The 24,573-nt window shown below is 43.9% G+C and overlaps 1 protein-coding gene across 1 annotated transcript in view; it reads right to left on the reverse strand.

The window, feature by feature from the left end:
• Nucleotides 1-10,801: 10,801 nt before the first annotated feature.
• grin2ab (glutamate receptor, ionotropic, N-methyl D-aspartate 2A, b) overlaps nucleotides 10,802-24,573 on the reverse strand; it is a 90,783-nt gene continuing 77,011 nt past the window's right edge. Inside the window, exons 12-20 of the mRNA XM_076091942.1 lie at nucleotides 23,309-23,462; nucleotides 21,704-21,829; nucleotides 19,497-19,726; nucleotides 18,693-18,853; nucleotides 16,222-16,409; nucleotides 14,855-15,093; nucleotides 13,053-13,230; nucleotides 11,910-12,702; nucleotides 10,802-11,807 (exon numbers count right to left, since the gene is read on the reverse strand). Coding sequence (XP_075948057.1) covers nucleotides 10,802-11,807; nucleotides 11,910-12,702; nucleotides 13,053-13,230; nucleotides 14,855-15,093; nucleotides 16,222-16,409; nucleotides 18,693-18,853; nucleotides 19,497-19,726; nucleotides 21,704-21,829; nucleotides 23,309-23,462 — 3,075 coding nt within the window. The remainder of the gene's footprint in view (nucleotides 11,808-11,909; nucleotides 12,703-13,052; nucleotides 13,231-14,854; nucleotides 15,094-16,221; nucleotides 16,410-18,692; nucleotides 18,854-19,496; nucleotides 19,727-21,703; nucleotides 21,830-23,308; nucleotides 23,463-24,573) is intronic.

Here is a 24,573-nt window from a genome sequence, read left to right on the forward strand (position 1 = left end):
TGCCTCCTGTCTGTTTGGCTTTTACTCCTGGCGAGAACACAATTCAATACAAACTCATACAAGGATTCCTCTTGTATTTTGTGGACTTACAAGCTTTTTTTCCCCTGTCCATCTGATGAAGTAAGTGAATGGAGTTTGAAAGCAGCAGGGTTCACCTCGACTGCATAGATGACTTCATTTTTAAACATCTATGCGGTTACAAGTACATCATTTATGGCCTCAGCCAACGGCGCTGAAAGGGCGGCGTACTCCACTGAAAGACATGTTTGACATTGACAAGTACTTTAACAAATTGCTTACTTAATGTTAGTTTCTAACTTTAGAAAAACACACAGTGAGGTTCAGTGTGAGTTTCACTACAAGTCCATCAAAACTAAGAATTATTTTCCAATATACCATCCGTCATTTCCAAAGGTGTCTGGTTAGTGTCTTGCCTTCAACAAGGCGGTATCTGAGGTTATTTATATGAAGTTTGTTCTGTGACTTAAAAATCATCATAAATACCAGTTATCCAAAACAACAGTACTTAAACAAAAACAGGCTCGAGGAAAGTGTCCTTTAGTAGCTGTTTCTGAAGCTTTGATCACATTTCAGCAGATGTTTGCTCAGCTGTCATGAAATTGCAGATGTTCAAATTAGAATTTGCTGAGTATGTTAAGGACTTCTTGTTCATGCTGGCTTAACAGTTGACTCCATCTGTTTAGGAAGATCATGGCATACAATAGAAAGCTCCAGAACAGCTGCTAGTGGAGCTTGTGTTGATTATTTTGTCAGCTGTTGTTTCTTAAGGTCAAAAGAAGTTCCTCCAGAATGCAATAGTTACACTGTATAGACAAGTAACAAACACAATTTTAAAAGGTCTTTGACATACCTTTATCCAAGATATAATGTGATTTTTTAAAATAATTTTTACTCATTTGTATTATTCTTGTTTTTTTATGTTTGATTTCATTGATAATGATATAAGTATGTGTTGGTTTGTGTTATATTTACACAAGACACAACAAAGACAAATTGTCTCGTACTTGCTGTGTCATCCTCGACACGTTCTGTGATTTACTGTCAAATAAACTGAGCTAAACTGAAACGTTCCTCTCTCAACTCACAAACATAAATTGACAGAAAGATTTATGTTCTCTGAGCTGCAAATTATTCCTCCAACTTTTTGTTTTTTCTACTCTGCCGGCAGATGACAAGAACACTAAACATTGTTGTTGATGGTCACGCTCACCCACAAGGTCAGTGATGTTGTAAACAGGAGTCTCTGAAGAGATGAAACTGCTGGTAATTTATAGGCACAGCTCTGACAAATGACTGTTTCTAGGAAGTAATGAGTAAAACAACAAAATGAATGCTTTCATTATAGTGAGTAATTACGAAGATATTACCTTTTTATGGATGCCAAACTTAATACTGTCAATGATGCAGTGACGCTCTGCACATTGGAACATGGTTTCATATGATTGTTAATTTAGTCACACACATGCACAAGCTGTCCTCGTTCATCCGTCATAGGGCGTGGTGGTTGTGGGGAGGTGGGTGCCGCTAAGGGGACGATGCCCAGCGGCGAGCACTCCCCCCCCCCGGGGAGGGCTGAGTGCCTCTCCCTCTCTCCCGCCTGGAGCTTCATCATTTATAGACGAGACAAAATAAAACAAACACAACAAAACGGCGTGAAGTCTGAGAGCTGCGGCTCTCACATTTACAAGCTCTCACACATGGAGAGGGGTAGCTGGAGATGCACACGGAGCAGAGTTTGTCCAACTCCTTGTTCCTGCCTCTCAGCATCCCTCAGCAAGCAGCAGTCAGGTGGAAACCTGCTATTAGAATAACAACAATGCTGTACACTGTGCATGTGTGCGTCGGGCTGGATGTAACATTAATGGTGCGATTAGCCAGTTTATTAAAGCTAAATTTACTCTAAATGTTCTGTGTCTATTTCTGCACCTGGAAGTACCCTAATTAGCATAGAGCTATTAACATAAACATAGCCTGGCAGCACTATTTATGTGTGTGTGTGTGTGTGTGTGTGAGAGAGATGGAGAGAAACGTGAGGCAGCGACTAGGTGTCATCAGTCACGCATGATGTCTCTCCACTGTTTGAGATGTATAGCTTTCTACCAGGGACACCATGTTGCTTTTGTTGCTTAAACTGAGCTGACTGACAGAGACTGTGGCGTCAACCAAACATCATCTGTCGACCAGCGGAAAGTCCACCATCAGAGCTGCAAAAGGAGCTGTTTATCCTGGATATTAAAGGGGTACTCCAGTGATTTGGTACAGCACCTCCATAAAGTCTGAATACTCGCAAGGCACAGATTAAAGTAAAGAGGGTTAAGAGTGAAAGCAGCAGAGACTGAGAAGTGGTCCACACATGTGACTCAGTGGGCCCTCCCTGGCTGGTTAATGTCTTTCAAACTCAACACCCCGCTGTCTTAACAGAGGCTTTGTGTTTTAGGCCCAAGACAAGACAACCCTGCTCATATCAGCTCAAGACAGTATACATGTTTTCACAAGCCGAGTAGAACTACTCATGACAAAGCAAACTCCCTTTTGTAAAATTGGTGGAGGGCCATGTATACACATTTAAAAGAGCAGACATGCAGGCAGTAATGTGATAATTTTTTTCAAGAGCCTCTACAATAGAGGATGAATGTGACTCCCGGCAATTCCAATGTTGTTTTGTTTATATGTTGTGTATTCATAGATAAGATATACTTTATTGTCATGCAGAATCATATATAATACTACTTGTTGCTATTTAATATTTTGATGGACGATGGAATGAATCATAGTTTGCTGGTTGACTAATGCTATCCTTTAATTCAATGAACCAGCAGCCGAAGAAGAGAAAAAATTAATTTTACACAGCCATAACCACAAATCATTTGTTACTTTTGCTGTTTTGTGATCAAAAGTAGAGTAGGTAGATAGATAAAAATCCTAAACTGAAAACACTTGGTATGAGTCTGGGCTGTCAATCGAGCATCATCTGTCAACATTTACTAAAGCCTGCAGAAAGTCCACCATCAGAGCTGTGAAAGGAGCCGCTTCCTCCCGATTCAGACGCCCAGAACAAAACGTCTGTAAGCTATGACTATACATAACAGCACTGAAGGCAAAATCCCAATCAAAACTGCCCGTCCCGCCCACCTTCCTTCCCCTGCTGGATGGATGACTTTGACAGTAAAATGCTGTCAATTGCCATCAAATCAGTGTGAACATGGACTTCTGCAACACGGAGAGGCTTGAACGCCAACATGCTGAGAAAAATGTAAACTGTTTTTATTTTCTTTTTCTTCAAGCTCAAGATACCCAGGGAAAACGTTTTCACGCAGAAACACACACACACACACACACACACACAGACAGACACACACACACACACACACACACACACACACACACAGACACACTCTCTCTTTTACACAAAGTGAGTGCTGACCGCTGGAGGCTGAGAATAGATGTTCTAAGTTGGATGCAGTTGATGTAACTATTATTTCTCCTCTCTTTCTGCTCTACTCTCCCCTGGTTCATGTTACACCTATCTCGTTTTCTTCTCCATCCTCCTCTGCTGCTGCTCTCTATTCATCTCCTCTATCTCTCTCTCGCGCTCTTCTTCCTCCCCTTTCCTCTCCTCTGACTAGGCTCAACTCACTCCAGTATTTTTAGTATTTGTGAGTAGGCGTCGCCAGGTCCTTATGAATTTTCATGGGTTTGTTTAGTGTGTAGGCTGACACGCTGCTCTCTCCTTCTCTCTCTCTCTCTCTCTCTCTCTCCCCCTCTTCTTCTATCTATCTAGCTCTCTCACACATACAATCACAGCAGTTTAAGAACACAAGCGTACATGCAAACACACACACACACACACGTGTTAAGTGTGTAGGCTGACTGCTGGTTAATGAGGATGTTTGAAGTCTCTGGAAGAGCCAACAGCCTACAGCGGGCCTGTCAAAGTCAGCGCTATCACCCTCATCATCCCCCATCATCCTCTGCTCGGTCTCTTCTTCTTTCTGACTTATGCCTCTTGTTTTACTGACTCTTCTCCAGCCGCGGGGTTTGCTCAGATGCAGACGCTCTTTCAGGAAACTAATCATTTTGATTTATCTGCTTAATCTCACACTACATACAGCGTGATATATATCTATACGCACATGTATGTACGAGCGTTACTTCAGGGGTACAAGGAGCATTCTTCTCCTGTTTGTTAGAGTAATTACATTACCAGCTTGACACATGGGGCTCAACTCTGTTAATTAAATAAGAGGCTTGTGTCTGAGTGTGTGTTGTTACTCTGTCCAATTGATACGAGCATATGGATCACGTCAGAAAGAATTAGGTTGCTGTGGTCCTCACACCCCGTCTCAGAGGAAGCGGCAAACAGATGAGGACACACTCTTGTGAGCACAGACGTATAGGTCTGTGTGGACATTGTAGTGGAGAGTGATGTTTTCACCATGCAAGTCATTTCAATAAAGTCTGGACGGCTCTCTCTCCTCATTCCTCCTTCTCTACTAGCTGCAGCTGGTCTATGGCTTGTGACAGATCTGAGAGCCTCGGTGTGTGCTGATTTGCACCATGCAAAAGTGTGTGTGTGTGTACGTCTGAGTGTGTGTTTTTGTGTCTATGTGCTCCTCTCTGCTCCCCTCTCCTATCCCACTTCAGCCCAGATTAGAACGTCCGTCTCCTGAGGGAGACAAAAATATAAAAATAAAGCTTTTTACCAGAACACTGATCTCAACACACACACACACATATATTGCACACACACGAGCACGCACACACACTCATGCTTAGCATGCATTATGAAAGCATTTGGGGAGTGGGGCAGAGAGAGCTTTTGCAGCAGGATCCTAAAAAGCTAGTAGTCAGCACACTGCAGAGATAGATAGATGTATAGATATATAGATATATATATATAGGCATATATATATATATAGATAGATAGGTTGTTTAACCTCCTCCAGCACAACCAGCTTTATTTCTTTAGCTAGTACTTTAATGAGAACACCTTCAGTTTCACCATTTACCTTCTGGAGTCTTCAGCCAGCTGTGTGAGGCTATAACATAGACTGTATTTAAGAAGTGGATGTAGTCACAGTGATGTCACCAATTGGTTTGTGGAATGCTGTTTTGAAGCCTAATTTTGGTCGTCGCCATCTTGGTTTTTGGCTGTCGCCATCTTTTTTGCAATCAGAAGTGACACGAGAGGGTGGAGATAAGTACAACCGAAAAGCTGAGTAACACATCTTTAGGTGACCAAACCATATGTTATAATATACTCTTTACAAACTGAAAACACGGTGTGAAAGGTTTAAAGTTGTCAGGTGAAAACACGGGCAACTCTCAGACTGCACAGCGCTGTGAAAGTGACCCGTCAATCACAAGGTAGCCCTGCCCTAAAGCATACCCTCTATTTTACTCTAAATGGAACAATAATTTACGAAATGAACATCATGCTGTATTGAAGAATACTTGATTGAGAATACTATTGAGACCATAAACTCATGTTTAGATAAATCAAGTGAGAAGTAGAGTCATTTTCTCATAGACATCTATACAACCAGAGGAGTCGCCCCCTGATGGCCATTAGAGATAATTCAAGTTTAAGACACTTCAGCATTGGCTTCACTTTTAAGACGCGGAAGTTGCCGCCTGTGCTGTATTTATCTCAAAGCATTGCAAACAACAGACACATGCTGATATTTAGTAGGTATAATGTCCACAATCGTCACCATTAGTTTCGTCTGTTAGCATTGCTAACATTTACTAATTAGCACTTAACTCAAAGTGCAGCTGAGGCTGATTGGTGATGATATTTGGTCATACACACATAGAGTTTTCATGAAGATGATGAAATTAAAGAATTGCCAGAGTTATTGCAATTCATCCTGAGGGAAGCATAAATAGTATCAAATTTTCAATCTAATTATTGTTGAGACATTTCACTCAAAATTGCAAACCAATGCTGATGCAAGAGGAAAAGTAATTTGGATTCATCCTCTGAGGATCAAGAATGAAAGTTTCATGGTAATCCATCTAATAGTTCTTGAGATATTTCAGTGCGGACCAAAGCAGTGGTCCGACCAACAGACCCAAAGAGCCATGCTGCTAGCAGACAAAAAGTTCATTCATTAACAATTTATTAACTCAACTTATTAACTGCAGACATGATGGCTTATTAGAAAGTGAGAAACCTCTGACTTACAGATTTTCTAATTAGCCATTAAGTTTACAGTAATGTTATCATTAATTAAGGCAACCAAAAAGTTGAAAGTTAATTTCCCTGGACTTTAGAAATAGCCGTCTGACCAAATGATCTTGAGTCACGGTCTGGTGTGTATAGTAAGTGACTTACTTCTTCTTCTTTTTTTAAACAAGTTAATCATCTTTAATTACAGCTTTGACAGGGTAGTCATTTCTTTAAAGAAGAGCTGCAGAGCACCCTTGACAACTCATCAGAGGGTGAGAAACCCAGAGTGTACCCACTTTCTAACGAGCCGTCAGGTCTACAGTTACACATGTTAGTAAGTCATTAAAGGTGTAGGTCAACATTTTGGTAAATACACTTTTTTTTGCAGCGAGTCTATGGTAAATATGAAGCTTCCACTAACAGACGGTTAGCTTAGCTTAGCATTACGACTAGAAACGGGGGGGAAACAGCTAGCCAAAGGTAACACAATTGACCGAAAAATGCAATTTCTGGTTTGTGGTGTGAACTCCTCTTTTAAAAGGGAACACTGATTTTAAAAATGTTATTCCTATGGTCTAAGACGGTCCAAAAACATTTTTGAACATGAACTCTCCCTCAGACCCTATTTCAGGACTGAGAACTCTACAATAGAATAAAGCTCATTTTAGTATAATAAAGAAAACAAACATTCTGTGTTCACAAAATGAATCTTCCATTCATTGTCTATGGAGTAGCTCCGGACTCCTGATGATACCCGTTGACATCACAGGTTTGAGAGTTACTGCTGTGGTTTCTGGCTTTGTGAGAGAGAAGCTCATGCTCACAAATATGTATTGAGCTTTCCTTGGCCAGGGAAATAACATATCGGAATTCTTAATTTAGGTGGCGTTCCCCTTTGAGCTTCATATTCTATCCTCTAATGGCTTATTACTGATTGATGAAGCATTAATAATTGTTTTATTCACAATGAATAGTTTAGTTACATGACGGACTGATAGATAGATGATGGATAAATTGATAGATGGATGGAAAGATAGATAAACAGATTAATCAACAAGACCCAAACAAGTAGAAAAATGTAACCTTTACTTATTTACAGATTGTACAGAGGTACTGAGTGACAAGGTAGTATTTACAACACAACTAGTAGCTTAGAAACCCCTGAACTTATACACAAGTGAGATACACGGCAGGGAGACCCGGAGGACTACACACCAACGCACTCCTTCCACCCAGTACTGTGTATAAGATGTGTTTATCTGGACCAAACTGAGAAACGTTCACCACATGTTCCTTGACGACGGCTGGCGTTGTGCAGGAGCCAGCTTGGCGCCTTGGTGACATCGCAGGCCGGGAGTCGGGGGTGTTTATGCATCCGGTGCTCCAGTCAGATGTGGTGCACTAACCAGGGTGGAGGGAGACGTTGGTGCACGTAGCCTCAGTAGGTCAACTCAGGGAGAACTCAGGTGTTGCAGCAAAATAGGTACCACCAGAAACACAAGCACGTCATGCAATTTTAAAAAAAGAATCAAAAAATCAAACAAAAGGTTGGTGTAAAAATCGGTGTGATGGTGGACGCACAAAACTCATTCTACATGTTCTCTTAACCAACGACAGTACAGACGCAACATGTGTTTGTGTGTGTAGCTGTATTTGTGTTATATGAGTAAGAGCCGGGTCAAATGTTATGTGTGGGACGAACCGAAGAGAGTACAGAAAAGTGTATACACACACACACACACACACACACACACACACACCACAAACAACCTCTTGTTACACATATCCACTGACTTATATAAATGCCTGCACGGTGTAAAACACACATACACACTCTCGCACACACACACACACACACACTCACACTCAGAGGTGAAACAGCACAGACTCGTAGTGGAAGAGAACTATGTGGGTGGGAGGGGGCTCGTATTAACCACACAGGCTGGACTATCATTATTCATTGAGTGTGATTCAGATGAGAGACCCAGCTACGTGTCGCTAGTTAACTGGTGAGCTGACCAGGATGGTTAACTAGTCTGTTAACCAGGCAGTGAGGACTGTACAGTGAGGTCCCAACCAACAACACACCAGAGGAAAAAAATAAATCACACAAGAATCTAAAAACATGCCAGTCTTTTTTTTTTTGTTCTTTTAAAAAAGCAGAATAAAAAGCCACGTTGTTATTGAAATGAATTCAACACTTAATACCATTCAAATCAAACAAATGATATCCGTTTCTAACATTTAAAACAAAGATTTCTCTGTACAGAAGTATAATATTGCAACCTGATATTGTGCATATAACTCACACACCAAACCTGGTAAGATTACCAAAAGAGGGGCAGCGTTCACCGTTCAAAAAGGTGCGTTTTTTTGTTCAAACTGTCTTGCATTCTTTGCGACCAATATATATATAGAGCTGTGTGTGTGTGTGCGTGCGAGAGAGAGAGAGAGAGAGAGAGAATAGAGACAGACGCTCAGCTAATGGGATATCAAGTCTTTTTTCCATCAAAATCCTTGTGCTCAAAAATCAATGCCCTTACTCAGTAGATTATGGATTTCTAGAACACTCATACACACATTGCCAGCTCGTCGAGTGTGTGTGCATGTGTGTGTGAGTGTTGCTTCTGTAACGAGTCACTTTGCAAACTCTCTGCTTTGCCATGTGACTCTCTCTCTGCTGAAACACAGCGCTGTGTTCTCGCCAACAGAGAGCCACACAAGTACCAGCTACTTTGACGCTCGTCCAGGAGTATTAATTTGATGAGTAAATCTGCAACAGTGATGCAATCAGCCTCTAAATTCACTACGGAAACATTAAAACGGGCCTCGAGGTCTTTTGTTCAACTTAAAAACTTATTCGAAAAAAGCACTGTATCCTACGAGAGGCGGCGTTGAATTTGAGGAATTCTTATTACTACTCATATAAAGTGATTTCCAACAATATGTTGAGCTTTAAAAACACCATGACTGAACGTTATTCTTCTGATACTCAATCTACTCTATAATAGAAGGAAGCAGGGAAGGAGCAAAAAGACAAAGGAGTAATTAAGAGAATAAACCAAAGCTGATGAAGGAAGAAGGGAAGGCTGGATGAAGGACGGATGAGCACTGTAGAAGTTAAGAAAATAAGAGAAAGATTAAGAGTTGTTGCTGTGTATACTGTACGATGCTGTACCCATTATCTAACACTCTTCTGACCTCACAATGGAAAATCAACGGTGCCCTAAAACCCAATGTTATAGAGAAATAAGAGAAAAGAAAACATCTATCCAGCGAATGATTGAGAATATTCATATTTTTCAGTACAAAAGTGTTTTTGGTCAAACGTCTGTGTTAGGTGGCAGGGTATAAAATCTACAAAGTGCACAGAGAGAAGCTATCTCATAGCTTCGACACACACACCCACCCTAAACTACTATCCTAGACTACTGCGTATGTGCATGTGTGTGTATGTGCATTTTTATATATATATAGATATCAATATCTATATATATGTGTGTGAGTGTGTGTGTGCATATATGACCCTGTATAGGAGTTTAACTGTAACACAGGGCAGTAGGAAGCATGCAGTATGACCTGAAGGCTAGCTAAGAGAGGAAGCAAGGATGCTATACTGTATGTCTCTAGATCTAGAAACACTAGAACACACACTCTCGTCCTGATAGGCTTTTTACTGGCGGCCATGTTTGGTCCACTTTTTGGAATGTTCAATCAACTGACATCAACAATAACAAACAGTCGGTAGTATTTACTTCCCCCCCTGTAGAAACAGACACAGTGTGTGCATGTGTGTTCGAGTGTTTTTACATCGCTTCTCAGACCTGCGTCCCGACCAGCTGCCCGCCTCCCAGTCTAGTCTATTACTAAGATAGTAATTTCCGTTCCAGTCAAGAGTTACTCTAGTGTAGTTTACTACTCTTTAAGCCATGCTGGCAGTGCAGTTTGGGTCTCAGACAACATACGGGTTGACTGTAGAAATCATAGTGCAACAGGAGAGTTCTGGAGAGGGGCGGGTGTGCTTAGCTAAAATATATGTGTGCGTGTGTGTGTGTGTGTGTAATCTCAGAAAGAAAGGGGCTTTCTGTGAGACCCCTTCATCTCCAAGAGGCTGGTGAGAGGGCGGGACAAGTCGGCTCGTCTTCCAAACACACTGTTGTATCTCCCGTCAGATCCCACTGTTGGCGTTAGACTCCGTGTACAGTGTCCCTCTTATTCCACCAGGGATTCGATCTGTCTTGTCAGACGGATTGTCAGTTTGTGCCTCGTTGCCCACAGCTTGAGGCGAGTACACACACTGACACTCACACACACACACTCTTCATCTAGCATTGTGCCTCCAGGTGTCCCTGTGGCACCAACCCTGTCCTGTAGAGGGTGTGATAAAGAACAATTTATTTACTCAGCATCCCCATTAACCTTTAAGTCCAGAGCAGACCTCCCCGTCGTTCACCTGTGTGTGTGTGTGTGTGTGTGTGTGTCCGTGTGTGTGCGTCTGTGTATGTGCTTAGAATCAGAGCAGCCTGGTTCCAGTCACACACACCTCTGTCTTGCATGCGTGTGTGTGTTAGTGTGTTTCAGTGAGAGTGCGCGTGTAGCGTGCGACTCTCAGACGTCAGACTCGATGCTGGGCATGCGGCGGTAGAGCCGGGGCCTGTTGCCGCCTGCGCTCGAGGCTCGCGGCGCTGTCACATAGCTCATTGGCTGAGAGGCGGCGGGTGGGACCATGTAGGCCACCACAGGGGGCTCCTGCTGGGGGTAGAACACCTGTTGGTCGACAAGGCCGCCATGCTGGTTGTTGTGATGGCTGCCATGGTTACCGAGGGTAAGCGACATCGGCATTCGCTGCTTATAGAGCTCGTGGGCGGAACTTCTCTGTGGCAGCCGTGTGACAGCCTGGGGGGAGGGATCTCGTTGTGTCGTGCCAGGAGCTGACTGGAGGAAAGGGTTGTGAGAGGGTCGATCGGGGAAGAGACTCTTCGAGCGCCGGGGGAGGGGCATAGGGGCGGCGTCCAGACTGTGGTGGTGTGAGGGTGACGGAGATGGGGGGCTGCGGCTGCTGAACGGACGATCAGAGCGCATTGTGAGAACATTAGCATAGGCTCCCTCGTCCAGGGTCAGCTCCCTCTCCCTATCTCTGTCAGGCAGGCTCAGGCCCCGCAGGTGGGTATGCAGCTGCGACAGCCGCTCGGGAACGCCGTCCGGAAGCACGTTCTCATAGGAGTGCTGACGACTCAGCTGAAGGTGCTGGGCCGACGAGGAGGTGGGGAGAGGCGACGGGGAGGAAGGGGAGGGCTCGAAGTGGCTGACCAGCCCGTCCCCTTCGCCCACCAGGCCCAGCTCGCTCTGGGGAAGGTAGTGTGTAAACATGTCCCCGCTGTGTGGGTGAGTGTGTGTGTGGGAGTAGTGCGAGTGCAGGTGATCCTCGCTGATGTCGTACAGGTTTCCCAGGTGGGCGCAGGCGTCACAGCGGGCCTGTGGCGAGCGGACAGTGTAAAGGCCGGAGTAACCGCTCAGCTTGGTCAAGCAGGAGCGACAGTGGCCGGGCCTGACGCTTTGTGTCCCCTGTCCTGCACCCGGAGCATCGAATGAACCTCCAGTCTTGTCCTTTGAGCTGCAGGGAGAGAGGATAACATCGATTATACAAACAAGAAAAAAAAACTATAAAAGCCCTTGAAACATGGTGACGGTGTTCATTTTCTGCTGAGCATGATACCTGCTGTGTGTGTAGGTGCTGTATTTCTTGTCCTTCAGGGAGTGCAGGTCGGCCTCTGCGCTGTGACTGTGGTGCAGCAGGCTGGCACTCAGCTGCAAAATGGGTGCGTCCACCTGGTGGGAGAGTGTGTGAGTGTGTGAGTATGTGCTGTCAGGTGGAAACAGGTCAGGGGGGTAACTGTGGTCGTCACCTCCCCCCTGGCTGTCTCGCTGGTAGGGCGAAGCGGACTGGAGACTGGCCTGGTCTGAGTCAATGGAGTAGATCTTGGATCCTCCGCCCCCACCTCCTCCTCCTCCCCTCTTCCTCAGCTGATTGATAGGCTTGAATCCTCCCCTCGCCGCCGCAATGGAATCAGAATCTTTGTGTGATGGCGGCCGGCTGGAGCACTCTGAGATGTCAGAATGTGGCGTCTCTTCAGGCAGATAGCGCTGGCTCTTCATCGTTGCAGGTCCAGGTCCAGATGAGGGGACGGGGCTTGGGCCTGGAGATACGACAGTGGGCTGAGTCTTCAACGTCTCAACACTTTTCTTCCACAGGGCTCGAGGTTTCGAGCCCTGTGGCACAGCGGCGAGGGCCGACCCAGTGAGGCGGGTCTTGCCGTTGTCGTTCGTGATTGACAGCTGGGGCTTGTTGGGGCTGGTCTGAAGAGGGGGGGCTTTCTGTTGAACCGGGAATGGCGCAGCATTGTTAAGGAGGTTTTTGTGTCGCCCGGACAATGACAAGAAACTGTGCGGACCAGCAGCGTTGCCATAGAGACCAGGACCCTTCGGGGGCAGACTGTGGAGTGAGTTACCTAGGAGACAAGGAGAGATGCACCTCAGACAGCAGATACAATACACGGATGTTGGGATGGATGCTCAGCCTGATCTATTATCTACTGCCCTGGCACGCACTCCTAATCATGAGGCGAGCTTATACATGACAGTCAATACGATTATAGTCCAGAGTCACCAACAAGGGGACAGGAGTCACCTTTAGATCGGCATACGTAGACTGTATAGAAAAGGCAGGGAGACGTATGTACGTGTAAGCAATGGTATCACAGGTGGTATGTTTGCCTGCTCTGTGCGAAGTAAAATATACAATATAAATACAGTGTACAATATACACTGTGAGGTGTACTGTGTGTGTGAGTTATAGTACCTTTCATCACATCTAAGATGTTGGGCTGCAAGAGGACAGTGTTGCGTTTGGGAGAAGACAAAGCCATGGACTTGGCAGACTTGAGCAGATGCAGCATGTTGGCTTGAGGACTGAAGTCCAGCTCAGGATTCTTTTTCTTCATATCTATATGAACGCCATGGATACAGCTCCAGATACCCTGAGAGGAGAGGAAACAAAAAGGATGAAACAAGACAAGAGGAGAAGAGAGGCAGAGGGGAGAGAGATAAGGAAGATAATAGAAGAGTTCCCAACCCAATGACTTCACTAGAAAAAAGTTCAAACATGCACAAGACTAATTTCCATGCACGGTAAATTAAGGGAGACCTCTGTTTCCTTTTCTCCAATGCGATCACTGCAAACCTTAACCTCATTTTGTTTTGTAATGTGGCAAGAAGAGATAATCGCCACTTTTTTAGATGAACGGCTTTCAGAGGCGCCTAGAAAATTTAATTTAGGTGATGATGTCACTGGAGGGGGGCCTTTGAGTGCAAGGAGATGTTCTTCCTGAAGCCACTTAACCTCCTGCATCGCTGCTCGAACGGCATGCGCACACCGAGAGAAAGACAGACACACACACACACACACACACACACACACACACACACACACACTCTTACACACAGACAGACATCGCACTCTTTTTGTAAAACATTTAATGTGTGAAATGCTGCTCGTCTGGAATAAAAGCCCTTCCTCACACAGAGACATAACATATGAATAATGAAAGAATGGTCTGTCTGGATGTGCCCATTTCTGTTTTGTGTGGGTCTGTGTGTGTGTGTGTGTGTGCGTCTGTCTATCTGTCTGCCCATGTGGTCAAGTCTGTCCATCCCCTCGCTCCTCCTGTATATGTGTTACCATTTATAACTTTGTTAGACCAGACTCATGTACGTGTGTGTGGGTGAGCGAGAGAGATACAGAGCTTTGTGTAGTGTGTGTCTATATGAGTGTGTGTTCACATCATCCTCTTAGCGGTTTGATTCCTCCATCCTGCCGTCCATGCCGTTAGTTCATCTCTACCTCAGCTGGACTATATAATCTTTTATCACACGCATACAGTACATGCCCAGACTCCTTCTATATGTTAACAGTAACTATTGTGTGTCTCAGACTTGCGATTGTCCACATATTTGTTTTTTCCTTTTACTGAAACAATCATGTTTCAGGCTTCAAGTCCATTTTGTGCATTCCTGTTTGCATTTTCACTGCATCTGAAGGACCATGAAGATTAGGCAAATTGGACTGCTTTGTCTGAGTTGCAACAGACAACAGAAAAATCGTTTTTGTAATTTAATGTGTGATGTTTGAACTGCTTTTGTTAAACACCACAAAGGCTCCACGGCTGTCTTCAAAGTCGCAATATCTTGCTGGCTTTTTTCTTGTTCTTTTTCAGCTTCAGTATGAAACCGAATTAAGACAATTTGCAAATGCAGTAAAGCTTTGTTTTACTAGCTGTGTCTCTGTGTGTATAGCCTGCTCTCTCTGTATTTCATACTCTCTAGGAGGAGTCTGCAAGTCGCCTTCACAGTTTAAACGTCAATGACATTACAAGAAATTCCCATCCCGAGTCATGATATTGATATTGCAATAAGTGCTTTGTTGCAGTCCCAATCAATGCTGTACATGAGTTGTTGCACTCTCGAGGATGGTGTTTGATCAGTAAGTGGTGTTCAGCACTGCAGATTGTAACGGCAACATCTTAAATACAACCTCAGAAGCAGAAGGAGCAAAAAAATGGACCATGTTCCTGCAGTGGAAAAGATAAATTTCCTTATCCTCACCCTGCTGATTGTGAAGAGCAGACCAGGCCTCCCAGTGCAGACACCAGTGAAGCAGTATCTCAGCCTCCAGTAGAAAAGGTGTTCAGAGATGAAGGTGAGGATGGAGAGGCCCATGGCTGTGGCCAGCATGTAGAAGACACCCGCCATGTTGTCGACGTCCAGCTGGCTGGACATCACCTCGTTCTTCTCGCTGTGGCAGATCCCAGTCAGCCACTGGGCCTCCAGCTCCTCCATCTCACCTGTTGAAGAGTTCAAGTTCAAGACCTTTATTTGTCCCCGAGGGGGCAATCGGTTTTGCAGCAGTAGCAATAACAACACAGGGCTAGACACACAAGATAAAAAAACACACTTACATAACTACATTATAAACACCTATAAATACAGGAGTAACACATGAGGTACGAAGTTACAATATCAGTGAAAAGAACAGGAATGGTTGGAGATTTGCTGATACTACCTGTACTACAGAGTTCAGCAGTAAAACGGCAGAGGGTATGAAAGAGAATTTATATCTTCAAATTAAACAGGGGTGCAGGGGTGGTTACTGTCAGATATAATGGCTTCTGCTTTCTTTAACAGCTGTTTCAAATGGACATTTCTGGGGATGAAGGAGATGTTCAGTCCTGCCCAGTAGCTCTGTGGAAATGTAGGTGAAGTGAAAATGTAAGATGGCTGCAGGTAGGGGCGAGGAATGAAGAAGAAGGAATAAAACGAGGTCGAGAGAGAGGGAGGTAATGGGCGGTAGAGGGAATAAGAGAGGTGTGGTGGGAAAAAGGCCATATCATGACAAGGAAAGATGGAGGGGAGAAGGGGCGAGAAGTGAGTTGGTAAATGGATCGTAATGAAAAGGATACAGGAGGTGGAGGGAAAAAAAGGGTTGTGGGAGGAGGGAGAAGAATTGATAGTGATGGAGTGATAAGGAAAGATGGGAGGAATTATTATCAGGCCGAGTGTGTTTGTGTGTCGCATGCGCACACGGGTGTTTGCCCCGAATAAAAAGGCCGGGTTTGAAGCGAAGCGCTTTAGTGATTTCAGCAGTTTGATTTCTGTCTGGCTCATTCTCTTTCCTCCATTCACACCATCTCACAGCTTATTATACAGAACAATCTGGAGGAGTAAACATAACAGGACATGGTGGACACACACACACACACACACAGTATAATGATGATGAAATGGTGTGTTAAGACTCGCCCCTGATAGGAGGAGAGAGGGAGAGTGTTAGGGGAGGGGGAGGGAAAGCTGAGTAATGGCACAACTGTAATAACAATAAAAGCCTGGATCATCTGAGAAACTTAAACTTAAATGTGTGACTGTGACCGTGTGACTGAGATGCTGCAGAATGTTGATGCGCGCGAGCGCCTCACCATCTCCTATGATGCCCAGGATGGCCAAATCAACCAGGCGCTTCCAGTAGGATCCTTTCTGCAAGGCGATACCATAGCCTGTGGTGGCAAAGATGTAACCGCTGCCGATGGTGACCAGCTTACAGCCGTCGTCTCTGCCCGCCATGTAGTTCAGCACCGCAGCGTCGTAAATGAAAGCATCCAGCTTTCTGTAAGACAACCACACATTCTGGATTTATTATCTGGGGGGGGCGGGGGTTTCCAGCCTGTACATGATAAATCTCAGGGGTTATGACATCATTAACATAAACGATAGAACATTAAAATAACATATTTCTGCAACACAAATTTAGATTTATTTCACTTTCACTGATGTACTGAATATTTTACCTACAGTATTCAGGCCTCTCAAAGTTATTCAGTTAAAGCAAAGGGACATTACTTTTGAAAGAACTGCTTGCAACTCATAAACAGACCCTGTGCCATTGGTATGCTTTAAAGGACTAGTTTGACATTTTGGGATACGGGAGTACTCATTTAAATATGAAGCCAAGAAATAGTCCTGCACAAGGACTGTCTCACATGAAGAAATAGTTTTGGGAAATATGCTTATTTGCATTCTTGTTAGATGAGAGGATTGATACCATTCTCATGTCTGTCTGTTAAATGTGAAACTAAAGGCAGGAGACAGTTCGCTTAGCATTCAAACCACATTGAGCCCTTTTTACACTTTGTTTTTTAAACGGATTAAACAAATTAGATAAAACATTTTAAAGGTGCTAAATTCCAAAATCTGAGCATAATCTATGATTGAGGGATTGCCTCCACACGGCTCTCAACATGGCGGTGGGCATTTACGCAATGTTTATGTGACGACGCCGTGGGACGGTACGGCGCTATCAGCGGTCATGGCGCAGCGCAGAGCGACGGCGATTAACTCACATGCACTGACACGCACAAGCGGCTCTGATTACAACACACACAGAGGGAGAGTAACTTCTCTGCTCAGGACACCGTTACTCCATTATATCTTTACATCAAAAATGTATGTGTTTGCTGCTATATTAATGCTCTTAATTTCGAATTTAGCATGTTAACAAAACAGTATTAATTCCATGTAAAATTAACAACAACTACAATGTATTTGAGGTTTATCTTCATGGTAAAAGAAGATAATGTGAAATGTGATCCACCAGGCGCCTAAATCTTCAAGACCACACCACTCTACTGAGCCTAATGTACATAGTGTGTTGTGTGCCAGTAACAATTTTACTCAGATCCATAAACAGACCAGTTTACGAGATTACTCACAACACTGTTTTTTTTTGAGAGCTGAAATTCTCACGCTGGTCAGATTATGACTGTGACTGAGAGTACTGTCCTGTGTGCACGCTGGAGCAGTGAATCTTCACGCACATGAGGATGTCTTTGTTCGTACTGAGCTATAATCTTTTATTCGCAGGTTTTGTCATTATTCTGACATGACAAGCTGGATTCAAACTAAGGGGCCACAGTTTGTATCTGACAAATCATTCCCCCTATGTGGGCTCGATACGAAAGGGGCCAATATCACCACCCTATATAGCAGCAGAACCCTTTTTATAACTTCTTTATGAGCAAAAAAAACCATGTTATATAACCCTATGAATACACCCTGGTGCTCATCAATCCCCCCTGGGGTTCTGCATGTTAGAGATGGATAAATATTAAACACTTTGAATTAAGCTGTTCACCAAAGGGCATATGTTAAACGCAGTCATTGAGTATCTGTTGTTGCAAAACCGCACAGAAAGTTCATTCATTTAAGTCCATACAGCGTTTGAAAACGATACACTGTAGATTCATTAAAGAATAGAATATTTTAAACGTGTTGGATGACTTTGACAGGAACTCCAAAGTGTGAACATTTTCTTTGATTTTAACAACAAATCTTGCTGAATTGAATTAAAGACACATTATATATACAGTTGTATAAACAAAGCCTAATGTATGGAGTATGAGAAACAATCCTATATTTGATATTCAGCATCAATGAAGTTATTGCAGAGATGCTACAAGTAAAATCATATTTGGAAAAAAATACCCAAAACATCAAAGCACACGTAACTAATGAACAAATAAAAGCATTGCAGCCATCCTTCCATTAGTGTGTTTAGGAGGGAGAATAAAGGCAGCAAACTACAGAACAAATTACACACTCCCTGTTTTGGCAGCTCCATCTCTCCAGCAGCAACAAGACTCAATAATGAGCACTTGCATGCAGCGTCTGCTTTTTTACCGTCAGTGACACAAACACTGAGCACATTCTGCAGCATTTTAGCATAAGCTAGTGCTGAGCCCCACAGGGCCGAGTTTTTCGGTGTGATGCAATGTCTTTTTCGGATTGTTCTCACATGTTCTTATGCATATGAGCTGTCTGCAGACAAAATTAGCCTCCCAGGTATAAAAAAAATGTCAACATGACATGAGTTGACATGACAAGTTTACAGTACCCGGTCTTGAGGGTGACAAGCGCATCCACGACGCCAGTCTGATGGTATTTGGTCATGTACTGATGCATGTCTGGATAGTTCTTCCGGATGTTGCGCTCGGTGCTGCCGTTAGGAACCGTCCCAAAGCGAAATGGAGGGGAATAGGAGTATGGACTCTGGAACTGCAGTGAGAGAAATAAGGAGAGCAAAAGAGAGAGATATTTTTTTTTAGATGGAATTGACAGGAGGAGACAGGAGCACAAAAGAAGAAAAAACAAAGAAGCTAAAAGACAAAGAGCAGAACGGAGAGACAGTAAGAAGTTTGAGAAAGCGGAGGGGAAGAAAGGGAGGGAGGGAGGGAGAGAAAGCGTTAAGGTGAAGGAGAGTCAGATAGGAGGAGAGAGAAGGAAGGAGAGTGACAAGAAGAGACAGAGGAGAAAGGAGGGACAGTGGAGTGGACTCATCAGTCATCATCATTGTGTGTCCAGTCTAGCGTAAGCCTGGCTGGGGTTCTGCTGACACTGCCAGCCTCTGCAAACTACACACACATCCAAACACACACACAAGTCTTTGATCTATACAGCCCGTGTGTGTGTGTGTGTGTGTGTGTGTGTGTGTGTGCGCGCCACTGGGTCTGTTGTGCTGGCAGTGTTAGCTTAGTGACAGCTACGGCCAGAGGGTTTGGGATGTTGAAGCCCAAGGGCGCTCCCTGGAGAACCCTGTCTGGCCGCAGGGCTGGCATCCATTACAAGAGCAACCCTGTTGGTGAATGTGTTTAGCTTCTTCTGTGTGTGTGTGTATGTTTCCATATGTATGTAAACGCACCTTCTTGTCAGACAGTCCAGTGACTTGGTCCACAAACTCTTCCTGGATCATGAAGGCAGCCAGGTTGGCAGTGTAGGAGGCCAGGAAGATGACAGCGAAGAAGGCCCACACTGATACAATGAACTTACTCGTGGTGCCTTTTGGGTTCTGCACCGGAACAGAGTTGTTGAACACCAGACCCCACAGCAGCCATATGGCCTTACCGATGGTGAATGATGGACCATGTGGGTCTAAGGGAGACAGGCAGAGGAGGAGAGGGAGGAATACAAATGAGAAAGTGTAAAAAAAAGACTGGCGCTGTGTGTGCTGAAGAACCAAGAATGCAGGTAAACGAGTATGAAAGCTTTCAGTTATCCAGCTGAATGTATGAGGCTGATGTTTGGATTAAAAAACAGCATCATGTCAACGTAACAATGTACATTTCAATATAAACTATAATGTTTTCCCTTGAAATTCCTGCCTTACTGTTGCCTACCGGCCGTGGGGAAAAAAATGTGAAAAGTATCATTGCAGAGGTTCTAATTCTTGAATAAATGCCACCATCTTTTTAACAACAAAAGATATTCTAAAAGAAAGCGTTTTATGATCTAGTTTGAGGGCATCATGCTTACTTCAGAGGGGTGACATTGTAAATATCAAATATAATGTGACAGTATTATTGGCTTTTATTAATGCCTACAGCTCACAAATTTTGCTTCAGTAATTGTGGACGACAGGCATTTTCTTGGGTTTTACGAGCGTGATTAATGGGTGCAGACCGAAACATATTTTGGCCAACTAGATTGACCTTTATTCTAGCAAGTCAAAGCCACCAACGACTATGATGCAGTGAGTAAACCCTCTGTACAGGTGAATCTAAAAGGATGTTTTTCAGACTGATATCTTACAGAGAAAAGGAACGAAAACCTCTAGTGAGATTTAGACCTGCTGCTGTGATGATGCATGCAGTGATTTGCATCTGAAACAAACCACAAACAAGACATTCACTCTTCATTAATATTGAGTTGAACTTAAAAATCAACATGACAGTTTATTTCAAAGTGGGCCCTGATGGGTGATATGCACTACTGTGACACAGCAAAGAGATTTAAAAGAATAAATCAATTTTAAAAACCACTATTCGATCTCATGCCACTCTCTAATCTGTACAGTAAATATTGAGCAAAAGCCAGCAGCCGGTTGGCTTAGCTTAGCAGTTGGGAAAGGTTGGCAAACTCACAGTGACAATAGGACTCCAGGAAGTTTCTGCTCCCAGCTAGGATAATGTCTGGCACATTCCCCAACATGTTGTTTTTACTCTTCAGCTTTTGTACAGATTAAACAAATCAGATATAACTTGTTAATTAGTGAGCTTTAGAGATGCTGGTAGATGGATTTTGTTATCTTTGGACAGAGCCACGCTAGCTTGTTCCACCGGTTTTCAGTCTTTGTGCTAAGCTGCGAAGCTCCAGCTTCATATTTATTGTACAGCCACGAGAGTGGTATCAATCTTCTCATCTAACTCTTATCAAAAAAAGCCAGTAAATGTATTTCCCGACAATATTGAACTTTTCTTTTAAAGACAGCGGTCTCCTGGAGGTGAAACAAATAATTTGTGAATGAAAATATAGTTTAAAAACAGTTTTACATTTGTTGTTCAGTGTAAGATGAAAGATTTGCAAACTAAACACGTGTTCAGTGCGCTAAAAAAAAGACAAAATCATATAAAAAAAATGTACTTGCAACACCTGCATTGGCCTTTAGTTCATTTAGACATAGAATTTATGTCAAATTTTGCGGATCACAACATTAATCTTCAATTCACAGCCAGCAGGGCAGCTCCAGGTGCTGAGTTTTGATGACGTGACTCAGGCGAGAATAGTTAATGCTCTGTTACATTGACTGGGGGCGACTGTGGCTAAGTGGCCGTCCTTCAATCAGAGGGTCGGCGGTTTGATCCCCGGCTCCGGCTCTGGTAGGCACATGTCGATGTGTCCTTGAGCAAGACACTTTACCCCAAAAATTGCTCCCGTAGCTGTGCCTACGGTGTGATAGCATCTGAATTGTAAGTCGCTTTGGATAAAAGCGTCTACTAAATGACTGTAATGTCTCAAGTCAGGGTAATAATAGGTCACTTCCTTTGCTCCAGGGGAAGCTTGGATCTTTGCTTCTTGCGCCTGGGAGCAACGATTGGTGTGATATTCCTGATTGTGTACGTGTAAGCCTACCTTTGCCTTGGGCCAAGTTGCGGTTGAAGCCCAGCGGACTGACAAACTCAAATAGGAAGACGGCGATGGCTGTGAACAGGAGCAGCATCACAAACATCATCACCCAAACTGATGCACTGAAGGGCTCTGAGAGGGGGGAGAGAGGAAGGGAGGGGAGAGAGTTAAAGAGAAATTGAGTTCATGAGACAGAGTGGAGGAGCAGGAGATGCATACAAAAGTGAGGGACGGAGAGAAAGGGGAGACAGACCCGGAGAAATAAAGGAGGAGACGTCAAAAAAAAGAGAACAGGCAGGATAGGGGCAGACAAAGCGAGGAAAAGATGATAGGGAAGACACAGAGAGGGGAGAAAAGGGAGGCAGACGGAGTGAGAGAGGGGGGAGGGAGAGGGAGAGTTAGTCACAGAGTTTGACGGAGCACATTTCCATATTTCTCATTATTCCCTTGGATGAGAGCTGAGAGAGGGAGAGGCCTGGGGCGGGGGGAGACGGCAGAGGAAAAGGGGGAGAGAGAAAAGGAGAGAGAAATACAGAGGGGGAGAGAGGAGAATCAAACCCACGACTGGTCTGATGTGCCCTGTTGTGGGCATGTGTATGTGATCTATTTGTATGTGATCTGTGAGAGTGTGAGTCTGCATGTGTTTGGTGTGTAGCAGGGCAGGAGTTCAGAGAGTGGGATGAGTGCCAGAGATGCTGAACCCGGACAAATTGTATGTAAGTGCGTGTGTGCGTGCGTGTGTGTCACTGTATGTCTAAGTATGTGACTGCCAGGGTTAGCCAACCCAGAGAGATTGTGCACTGAGGTGCCTCTAATATGAGTGCGAGGGATACTGAACCGTCACTGATACCCTGGCTCAGGCTCAACACACACTAACACACACACACATGCATACAATGTGCTTTCATATAAATACACACACAAAGCATTCACCGCTTAAACATACATACGGCCAAAGTACATTTATTCTCCACACACCCTTGATTCATTGACGCAAACCTATCCTAATATATTCGTGCAGTATTAGACACACTCCCCCCCATTTTCACACACACACACACACACACACACACACACACACACACACACACACACACACACATACTGACACATGGCTTGATACACATGGACCAACACACGCATGGTCCAATACATCCCCTCGCTCCCTGTCTCGCTCCAATGACAATACAAGACATTAGGCAAGCACAGAGGAGCGCTTCAGTTTCTAGTCATCTGAACCACTGGAGGAGGAGGAGGAAGAGGAGGAAGAGGAGAGAAGATGAGAGAGGAGGAGGAGAGGATATTATCAAGGAAGCTTTGTCTGAGCTGACTTTTCGAAAAACAGCTTGCACACTCCGCTTCCTCCGCTCCGCTAGAAATATTAATGTGCTTAGGGTGTTGAGGCCTAGATAAAGCCAGAGTACAAGTGGAATTTGTCCAGCATATACTGTCTGATTAAAATATTCCATTTTATGTATGGGATTTTGCCAACATGTGAACATCTCCCTTTGTTTTCGGCTCCCCGTAGTCGGCTCACTGTGGGAGAGTCAGAGAAAAAGACAAAAGAAAAAACCTATGGTTAAGTAAGAACAAAATGAAAGATAGATTTACCGAGGAAGGCAGACGGCGAGACGGTCCCATTGCTACGTGACACCATGACGCTGATGCCAGTCTCTACAAAGGGCACAGAGAAGTCAATGGCCAGTGACCTCTCCTCGTTGATCGTCAATGAACCGACTGCCATCGCCGCCTTTTTATACACCACCTGGTGGACGGAGAATAGAATAGTTACAGCGAGTGCGTGACTCACCACCTACACTGACATATAAATATAGTCAGCTCTGTTAAAATTTGGACAACATCAAACAATTTGTCTTTGATACGTTTCCTACTTTTTATTTTGGATGTGAAATATCACAGTGACTGAGGGTATGAGCTCAGAATGTCAGCTATAGTTGGAGGGCATTTTCAGCCATATCAGATGAAAAGTAAAAATACAGCTGTCTTTTTCACTGTTCCACCACTTCTGGTTGTCTGAATGTATTCTGACAGACGGAGACTCTGCACATAAAGATGTTGTTTTTAGTATGCAGTAAAATGTTATGTTTTTTTATTTTTATTTAATTGTCTAAAGGCTCCCAGCGGTCTGCTCACATAAACATTAACACAATCTATGGATCATATTGTCAGCTTCCATTATCCGACGTGTTATGTTTCACTTTCAACCTTTAGGGATTTTACTGTGACAGCACTTAGCTTTAATTACCTCCGCCAACGAGGTTATGTTTTCGGTTCGGTTTGTTTGTCTGTTTGACAGCAGAGTAATGGAAAAACTACCGGCCCGATTTTTATGAAATTTGGTGGAAGGGTGAAGCCAAGGCCAAGAAAGAACCCATTTGCTCTCCGCGCGCCCTCCTAGTTTAATCTGGGGTTTGAGTAAATCATTTCCAGAAAAGATAAACGATATTGACCAAGTGTAATCTGTGCTCTTAAATAATTGATTGTATGGAATTTAAAGCCCCAATGAGAAATAATATTGACTATATAAATTACAGTTAGAGTGTGACTTAGTGATGACAAATTAGCTTTTTGTAACAATTATTACATCCTATATCTTTTTGCCTCATGTCACAATGTATATTAAAATATTTGTGAGTCAACTAAAGAGCGATAGAAGCTTCCAATCCTGTGTCTTAAGGTGATTTGACATTTTTGTTTTACAATTGTATCACAGATTGTCACAGTCTACCTGAGCAGAGAATGCGGTTGCTCTCCCTCTGTGTGTGTTGTAGTGCATCTGAGCCGCCCTGTTGTGCCCAATTGACTAGATAATCGCTGCCGCTATGCACTGCGCTCATACGGTGGGACCGCTGATA

Source organism: Anarhichas minor, unplaced genomic scaffold, assembly GCF_050575085.1.
Source record: "Anarhichas minor isolate MPS153535 unplaced genomic scaffold, ASM5057508v1 ptg000014l, whole genome shotgun sequence".
Taxonomy (NCBI): Eukaryota; Metazoa; Chordata; class Actinopteri; order Perciformes; family Anarhichadidae; genus Anarhichas; species Anarhichas minor.